The sequence below is a fragment of the Aquarana catesbeiana genome, linkage group LG03, assembly GCF_042186555.1.
Source record: "Aquarana catesbeiana isolate 2022-GZ linkage group LG03, ASM4218655v1, whole genome shotgun sequence".
Classification (NCBI taxonomy): domain Eukaryota; kingdom Metazoa; phylum Chordata; class Amphibia; order Anura; family Ranidae; genus Aquarana; species Aquarana catesbeiana.
Window position 1 is genome coordinate 577018433 of NC_133326.1, and position 9910 is coordinate 577028342.

The window sequence follows — 9910 nt, forward strand, 5'->3', positions numbered from 1 at the left end:
AAACCAGAAAGTGAGGGAAGCGGTGTTACAGTCAGGACAGTGCTGGATCAGTAAAAGGAGTCAGGTAAGTGTTTAGGAAGGGGATGTGTAGGACAGGTAGTGCGGCACTTTTTATCTTAATGCAATGAGTACATTAAGGTAAAAAACCTTTTGACTTTAGTACCACTTTAAGGAGTTCCTTTCACTTCTTATCAAGAAAAATGTTGTCAATGGGACAGGAAGTGAGAGTAAATCTCTGAACTAAGGCTCTTGATAGAAGTAAAAATCTGTCAGAGGGTTTAATTCCTCTCCACAAACTATTAAAACCTTTTTGGCTGGACATATATTTTAAAATGTATGCATAGCCCAAAACTTTTTTAAATTTTAGTTTTGTATAATAGGAATGGGTTAGAACGCCTGTCAGTTTCATTTTTCGTTTGTATCATATTTAGGAGTTTTTCCTTCACTTCCTGTCCCAAAGAAGCAAGAGGAAGTGAGAGGAATTCCCTACAAACTGAAAGTAACTACTATTTTAAATAGCTGTCAATGGAACAGGTCTCCCCTTTGTAAGATTCCTCCTCACCTCTTGTTCTGGTGCAAAATATTATTTTCCCCATCACTTTCCGTCTCTGTGACACTGACCACCAAGACAAATAGAAAGAGTGAGTCTTCCCAGCAGAGACACCAATAAAAACACTGCAGGGGTTCTAATGCTTCCACACTCTATCCAGAATAATAATACATAGTTTGGGCTTTACATACTCTTTAAGTTCTCCAGCATTATTCAGATTTTTTATTAATAGTCAAAAGTTTTTTTTATTTACAGACTGTTTTTATATTTTTCCTGCAGGAAGAGTCGGCCTCTGGAAGGATATTTTCACCGTATCCATGAACGACAAATTTGACCTGGTGTACAAGCAACGGATGGGGAAATGTGACCTGACCTTTGACTTTAGCTTATAGGAAATGCATGCAATGGTTACCCATGTATTAGCTAGACAAGCTTATGGCCTCTGTTTCTATTGGCTGCACAATATACTGTAATTATCCTGTGTAATAATCTCCCCCCCCCCACCGCGGGGGGCTGCTCCCAGGCAGCTGCCTGTCTCTCTCAGTATTTCATGGCTTCTTTTCAGTTAACTCTTGCAGTGTTGCAATGGTGACCACTGCATTGTCGGGTCCTTGGTGTCAATTGGAATCTCAGAGCTAAAGATCTTATAAGGCCACAGGGAATCCTGGGACAGCGCTGAGCTGCCTTGGGACCTCAGAAATGGAACGGCTTGTACACACAGGCTCCAGAACAGAAGGAGCCTCTCTGTGACGCTTCTACCTTGCCTGATGGTGGAAATGCATTAAGCCATAAGATTATTAACTTTATGCAGCATAAAAACTGAATTATGATTTACACTCCCCAACATGGTCATAGAGACATACACACTAAGGCCAATTTGGTCAGATGCGCCTTTGCTTGCCATTTTGTTAGCCCAATAGTTATTATTCAGGAGGTTTTCAACAAGAAGAAATGTAAAGTGGCCCCTCATACCTCCTATCCTTACCCTGAGCACTTAAAGCAAATCTGTTACTAAGTAAAATTGCTCAGAAAAGCTGTACCTGTGAAATAAGAGTATATAGTTACATATATATAGTTACATAAGTAGTGTAGTATAAATACTTACCTCTCCTACTGCCTATGCTGATTGACACCACATTGATGAGGAATCAAGATTGGTGCCAAAAACACATGTAACAAAAAAATCCCATAAAAATTATCACTATGGGGTTAATTTACTAAAACTTGGGAGTGCAAAACCTGGTGCAGCTCTGCTTGGCAGCCAATCAGCTTCTAATTTTAGCTTGTTCAATTAAAGTGATTTCTAAGGTAATTTTTTTTTTTTTAAATACCAAACATGTTAAACTTACCTGCTCTGTGCAAGGGTTTTGGACAGAGCAGCCCCAATCCTCCTCTTCTGGGGTGTCCCGGCGGTGCTCCTGGCCCCTCCTCTTCATTGGGTGTCTCCACAGCTGACACAGACAGCAGGACTAGGCCCCGTCCCCTGCTCTCATGTCACTGGATTTGATTGACAGCAGCAAAAGCCAATGGCTCCTGCTGCTATCAATCTATCCAATGAGGACAGAGGCAGAGGCTGGAGGGGTGCTCTGGGGGGCAGCTGCAGCACAGAAGAAAAGAATGCATTAAGGTGAAAAACCTTGAGACTTTACAACTCCTTTTAAGCTTTGACAACAAACCTGGAAGCTGATTGGTTTCTATGCAGATATGCACCAGATTTTTCACTCTCCAGTTTTAGTAAATTAACACCTATCTGTTTTTGGAGGAAATCCATACACACTTTGTTGAAGCCCAACTCCAGGCTCCCTAAGTCACCTCACCTCCTCCTTTGGAAGCCCCAGCAGTGTTGTATGCTTTTTTCTATACTTACCTTTTCTAGGTGTCTTCAGACTGGTCAAGTGATTTGCAGGGTCCTCTTTACCTCTTCTCCAGTAAGGGGTGGTTCTCAATAATGCAGAGAGCAGTGCTGGCGTTGGTGACAGTATTGTTGTATCTGAGTGCAGAGCGCTGTGGTGGCTTCCTCTAGGGCAGTGATGGCGAACCTTGGCACCCCAGATGTTTTGGAACTACATTTCCCATGATGTTCAAGTACGCTACAGAGTGCATGAGCATCATGGGAAATATAGTTCCAAAACATCTGGGGTGCCAAGGCTCACCATCACTGCTCTAGGGGGTTTGTCCATGAATCTTACACTCACAGGATGTCCTCAGTCTTCCACATTTAATAAATGACCCTGGATACCCTTATTCCTGGAAGATTGAGGATATCCATTGGCAGAAAGGATTTACTGTGTGTGTCAACAGTGGCGGAGGGTAAACTTTGTAGCCTTAGCTGCTTTTTTATGTTTTACACCTCCTGGAGCATCAGTTTAAAAACGGAAAAAATTGCCCTAGGTTGGGCTTTAAAGTGGATGTAAACCCCCCCCCCCCCAATTTTTTTTAATGAAGACTTCTACCTGGTACAGCAGAGGATGTCATGTCATCTGTGCCCAGTCTTGCCACAAAGAGTTAATCCAGCTCTGAGCAATCTTCGTCTCTTTTTTTCAGTAAGATAAAAACCTACACACAGAGAAATCTGTGCCTTTTCTTCCCACTGTGCTGTGACTGACAGGTCATTTACTCATCTCATGCATGAGCTTGAAAGAGACATTCTGTGTACTTTCCCAGCTTCACATCCTCCCTCCTTTGTTCTCCTGCTCTCCCAGGTGCTAAGTGTATGTGCACATGCACAGGAGTGACATGGGGCCATGAGTGCACTCTGCTTCTTTCCAGAACGCGCTCTGCTTCTCCTGTGTACGCACTTTTGACTCCGCTGGCTCGAGGTTCATCCTCGTGATGCTGCCTGGCCAAGGGGAGTGTAGAGGTGGGTGGGGAGTCTGTTGATGTCATGACTCCGCTCATTGAATCTGGAGTTTTGTGAGGCTCAAAACACAGAAGGGGGAGATATTTCAAAGGTAAGGATACATGCAGGAGGCATATATATCCATATAGATCAGCACTATGCCAGTACTTTCTAAATGATGAGTGAGCTTACATCCACTTTAAGCCACTGCACAGGCGCCATCAGAAACACCCCAAACATAACATGACAAAAATGATTTCAGCTACATAAGTTCTCCCACTGCTGTTCACTAATGCCACTTTCTATTCTAGCTGTATCCAAAGTAGATTCTGGTCCTTCTGTAGGGACTGGCGAATGTCCAACCCATTCTCACTAAGCCTTGTGTGGTATTGCAATATGTTATCATACCCTAAGGCAGCAGAATCATTTTGAATAGGCTGGGCTGTTAACACACCTTAACGCATGAAAAAACAGATATTACACAGCATGTGTGTTGTACTGCGCTGCAGTGTGGGTGTCTGCTATTTTAATATTGTGTTGGTATGTTATTGAAAAGTAAGGAAAAAGTATTAATACTGTGAAGGGCCCTCAATATATCAGGGTATCTGTAGGTAAAAGGGTCTACATACACTGGCACTGCAGTTAAATCATCTCCCCTACACAGACGGGCACTACACATTTATCCTCACTCCATTTGTTACAAAAACACGTTTTCCAGTCTGGATCTTGTGTGTACAAGCCCCAATGTATACAGTAATGCAGTTAGAGTGTCTACTCTGTTCGAGTCTCTTGATCAAAGACATCTGAAGGTGGAATGGTACTTTGATACTTTGATCATGAGTCTCTCTCTTTCTCTCTCTTTCTTATGTGGAGTCATAGTTCACTGTATTTTCTAGCGCTTTTAAATGGAAATTATTGTCAAAATCTTTCATATATCTGAACCCAAACATGGAACGGACGGTCGGCGATTCGCCGAAGCTGAATGTTGTGTGTGAAACGCATCTCAGGGCTATGTTGTCGCACTGGTTGTATGATATGTGTCATCCTTCAATCAAATAAACTCCTGGTCTTATATATCAATCCTGAGTTCTGGGTTATTTTTCTAGCAAAGTAATGTTCACAAAGTAGTACTATAAAATAACAATGAAACATTGATAACAAGTAGGCGTATATCGAAAAAGAGGATCTGTATGTTTCTTCTTCAGTAAAATTCCAAGCAGGTTTTTTTTTCTCATGCAATGGGGCTAAGCTTGTTTTGGTCTAGGGCAGGGGTTTCCAAACTTTCTAAACAAAGGTACCAGTTTACTGTCCTTCAGATTTTGAGGGGTCAAACTGTGGCCAGTGTAAGTACAAAAAATGTTCTGGTGTCACTGGGAGTTAACAATGCCCTATCATTGGCATTAGTGAGAAAAATAAAGCTCAATCGTTGCTATTAGTGGAATGTATAGTGCCCCATCATTATTGTCAATGGAAGGAATAGTGCCCCATCATTGGTGCCAATGGAAGGAATAGTGCCCCATCATTGTATCAGTGGGAGGAATAGTTCCACAAGGGCCAGATAAAAGCAATCAAAGGACCACATCCCACCCCCAGGCTGCAGTTTGGAGACCACTGGTCTAGGGAATTGGAGAGAAAAGATATAGTCACCTAATCTTCTGATTCTCCCAGCATAAGACTGTTTCCTGCAGCTCCTGCCTCCCTGCGGCCTAACATTCTTGTGCAGTGGAATTTTCCTGACGTCATCATGCCCATAGACCGACTCTGGATGTAAAGATGTCAGGAACAGTCCACTGCTGGACATGGGGGAGCTAGGTTTTCCAGGGGATTGAAGGATCGGGTGAGTGTAGGCTCTGCAGTTAGAGATAAAGAGGGTTCCTCCCTGGAAATCTTTTTTAATTTAATAAAGTCACATCAGTAGTTTAGAATCCACTTGACCATTTGAACAAGGTGCTTTGCTTCTGTATATTCTCCAGCTGCTGCGGATTCACAGTTAATATCACCAGTACAGATGGGATGGGAGAATTTCAGCTGGACTATATCACAGTGTGCTTGTTGCTACCACTGCTATCCCAGTTGCCACACCATTGTCCCTGTTTACTGGGTTAATATTAATAAACCCCTCAAATACTCAGGGTCAGCCCAGCTGGAGTGCGTGGAGTTCGGTTGGAAGATGGGGATGGAGTGTTAGGTTGTCAGAGGCTTTTGAGAGTAGCTCCCCAGTGTGTGTGCACGTGTGTGTGTGCGTGTGTATGGGGGTGGAATCTGTCCTGGGCTCAGGTGTGGAAGGGACCCCTCTTCATGACACACAGGGGGATCCTGACCAGGAGGCACAGGAGCAAGGAGAGGACTGCAGGAGGACACTGCCGGCAAATCTCCAGGGAGGAAGACAGCCACATGGGCTGGTGAGTGTTTCAGTCAGAGGACTGAGAGGCATGCCTGAAGGAACTGGGTCCAAGCAGTCTGGGATGGATGCAGAGTCAGTCTGGGAGGACTGTGGAAAAGTAGCCAGGAGGGCTAGTGGAAGGGGCAGCTGCAGTCAGGCGGGCTGGCAGTGCCTGAAGAGGTGGTACTGTGGAGCAGTAGCCACAGGAGAATTACAGCTAGCACCAAAGGGGCCTGTGGTCCCTGCCTGCAAAGGGCATTTACAAGGATCTGACTTAGTGATGGATCAAAACCAAAGTACTAGCTGGTCCTGGGAATTGTAGTTCTACAAGTAAGTCTGTGCTAGAGGTAGATGAAGAGGAGTGTGTATATACCAGATGTACTGTATATAGGTTAAATCCCTGAATAGTTCTGCTGATCAAATGGAAATCCCATATTAACCCTTCCCTATCCAAGTTCAAATCCCCTAAATAAAAAAACAAACAAACAAAGCTTCAAGGACTGGTTCTTGTCTCTGAAATGAATTGAAAATTCAGGTGCCTGGCTGTGCAGGGTGGGAGATAACCAACATTCACCAGCAGCTCCTGCGGAGGTAGTGCATCGTTCGGGATATCTGCCCACGGTTAACCTGCCGCCTGCTGCTTCTAGCAACCAGAGTTTTTCATCAAGCCAGGTAACTGTCTGCCCCTTGTTCCAAAAGACCACCAGAGGGGTTGAACCAGGGAAAGGCTTATGTGCTCTGCTTGTTTGTGAGTGTCATTGCAAAACCCAAGTGCTGTTATCCATAGCAACCAGCGGAAGCTGCCTGACAAGTTATTGCTGCCCTGCTTACCCAGTTGCCCCAACTGTGGCTGGGACGGACACTTGTGCTTAAACCTGCTATTCAGTAACCTTTACCACGTGCTGTCACCTGTGGCAACCACGGCGGGCGATCGCGCCTATGGATTACAAATATGTCCAGCGATCTGCTAATGTTGCATATTTCCCAACTTTTGAACTTCAGAATGAGGGACACTTGAGGGAGGAAGTGACCTGCGGCGCGCATAACGTGGCAAAATGGGTGTGGCCAAATGCTTAAAAGTAAGAGCGACTAAAGGGGCGTGGTTTAAAAAAAAAACATGCTTCCTTGTACTTATAAAAAAAAGCTTTGATTGCTGTGCCACAATCTGGAGTCTCAAAGACACAAACCCCAGTACAATCATTAAAAAAAAAAGAATAAAACGCTTCCATTACAAATAGTTTTGCACAAACTGTGGAAGAGTGTGTTATGCTAAGTGTGGATAGATTTAGGGTTTCTGACATAATGCAAGTTCAGGAATACATTACGTACAAGGTGCAAGGTTCAGGGGTGCATTTCATACAGAGTGCTAGGTTCAGGAATGCGTTACATACAAGGTGCAAGGTTCAAAAATGCGTTACGTACAGAGTGCAAGTTTAAGGAGTGCATTTCGTAGAGGGTATAAGGTTCAGGAGTGCATTTCGTACAGAGTGCAAGGTTCAGGAATGCAATACCTACAGAGTGCAAGGTTCAGGAATGCGTTGTATAGAGTGCAAGGTTCAGGAATGCGTTACCTACAGAGTGCAAGGTTCAGGAATGCGTTGTATAGAGTGCAAGGTTCAGGAATGCGTTACGTACAAGGTGCAAGGTTCAGAAATGCATTAGGTGCAAGGTTCAGGGGTGCATTTTGTACAAAGTGCAAGGTTCAGGAATGCAATACATACAGAGTGCAAGGTTCAGGATTGCGTTGTACAGAGTGCAAGGTTCAGGAGTGCATTGTACAGAGTGTAAGATTCAGGAGTGCGTTGTACAGAGTGCAAGGTTCAGGAGTATGTTTTACAGTGTCCAAGGTTCAGGAATGCATTGTACAGAGTGCAAAAAGACCAAAACATTCCCCTAGAGCAGGACTTTTGAGGCACTATCATCAAAGATGCAATGTAAGTAAAAAATATATAATTTTATTACAAAATTCAAAAGTACAACAAAAAATATATACAAAAATACAAATCAAACACAAACAATATATACAATGGGATACATCAAAAAGACATGTAATTTGGACACAACTGCATCACATTGAGAGGAAAACCAAAAGTGGAAATGTAATAAGTCTCACTGAACCGACGTGTTTCGGGGAATCCTTCATCAGGGTTCATTAAGTGAGAGTTACCATTTCCAAAATACATGTACTATAGAAGTATCCAAGGCATAAAATCAGCTTCACAATGGTCTCCCAGGCCATGTGCGTACAAAGAGAGCCAGATCGCGGACCATGTAGAGTAAAATTGTAATGACTGGTGCATATAATGCAATCCCAATGGGTGCTGAAAACCGCCGCGCCTAAGATTTAGCGGCGTTTGTGCGCGGGCTGGGGTCCAAAAATTAACCGGACCTGTAAGCTAGATCCAAATGGGGGAGACCTACAGGTTGTGATGTAGGGGGAAGGACTCGGGGTCCGGGCTGACAACCATAAAGCTGTATAATCAGTCCAACGGCATAGTATCAGCGAGGCATCCTCCTCCGATCAGTGACCTCTTTTTTTCTTTTTTTTTTTTTGGACAGAGTGCAAGGTTCAAGAGTGTGTTGTACACAGTGCAAGGTTCAGGAGTGCATTGTACAGAGTGCAAGGTTCAGGAATGTGTTACATACAAGGTGCAAGGTTCAGAAATGCAATGCATACAGAGTGCAAGGTTCAGAAGTGCATTACATACAAGGTGTAAGGTTCAGCAATGCGTTACATACAGAGAGCAAGGTTCAGGAGTGCGTTGTACAGAGTACAAGGTTCAGGAGTGCGTTGTACAGAGTGCAGGGTTCAGGAGTGCGTTGTACAGAGTGCAAGGTTCAGGAATGTGTTACATACAAGGTGCAAGGTTCAGGAATGCAATACATACAGAGTGCAAGGTTCAGGAGTGTGTTACATACAAGGTGCAAGGTTCAGGAATGCATTACGTACAGAGAGCAAGGTTCAGTAGTGCGTTGTACAGAGTGCAAGGTTCAGGAGTGCGTTGTACAGAGTTCAAGGTTCAGGAGTGCGTTGTACAGAATGCAAGGTTCAGGAATGCAATACGTGCAGAGTGCAAGGTTCAGGAATGCGTTATGTACAAGGTGCAAGGTTCAGCAATGCGTTATGTGCAAGGTTCAGGGGTGCGTTTTGTACAGAGTGCAAGGTTCAGGGGTGCGTTTTGTACAGAGTGCAAGGTTAAGGAATGCAATACGTACAGAGTGCAAGGTTCAGGAGTGCGTTGTACAGAGTGCAAGGTTCAGGAGTGCGTTGTACAGAGTGCAAGGTTCAGGAGTGTGTTTTACAGTGTCCAGGGTTAAGGAATGCATTGTACAAAGTCCAAGGTTCAGGAATGCATTGTACAGAGTGCAAAAAGACCAAAACATTCCCCTAGAGCGGGACTGTTGAGGCACTACCATCAATGATGCAATGTAAGTAAAAAATATATAATTTTATTACAAAATTCAAAAGTACAACAAAAAATATATACAAAAATACAAATCAAACACAAACAATATATACAATGGGATACATCAAAAAGACATGTAATTTGGACACAACTGCATCACATTGAGAGGAAAACCAAAAGTGGAAATGTAATAAGTCTCACTGAACCGACGCGTTTCGGGGAATCCTTCATCAGGGTTCATTAAGTGAGAGTTACCATTTCCAAAATACATGTACTATAGAAGTATCCAAGGCATAAAATCAGCTTCACAACGGTCTCCCAGGCCATGTGCATACAAAGAGAGCCAGATCGCGGACCATGTAAAATTGTAATGACTGGTGCATATAATGCAATCCCAATGGGTGCTGAAAACCACCGCGCCTAAGATTTAGCGCGGCGTTTGTGCGCGGGCTGGGGTCCAAAAATTAACCGGACCTCTAAGCTAGATCCAAACGGGGGAGGCCTACAGGTTGTGATGTAGGGGGAAGGAGCAGGACTCGGGGTCCGGGCTGACAATCATAAAGCCGTATAATCAGTCCAACAGCATAGTATCAACGAGGCATCCTCCTCCGATCAGAGACCTCTTTACAGACTGCAAGGTTCAGGAGTGTGTTGTACAGAGTGCAAGGTTCAGGAGTGCGATACGTACAGAGTGCAAGGTTCAGGAGTGCGTTGTACAGAGTGCAAGATTC

General features: G+C 44.0%; 1 protein-coding gene across 2 annotated transcripts in view; it reads left to right on the forward strand.

Moving 5' to 3' along the window:
• Positions 1 to 1873, forward strand: part of SULT4A1 (sulfotransferase family 4A member 1) — a 49107-nt gene extending 47234 nt beyond the window's left edge. For both annotated transcript variants that reach the window (XR_012242988.1, XM_073621946.1), the window contains one exon: positions 830 to 1873. Coding sequence is in view for 1 of the 2 variants with exons in the window: in XM_073621946.1 (XP_073478047.1) it covers positions 830 to 942 (113 nt within the window). In the remaining variant the exon portion in view is untranslated. The remainder of the gene's footprint in view (positions 1 to 829) is intronic.
• The last annotated feature ends 8037 nt before the right edge of the window (positions 1874 to 9910 follow it).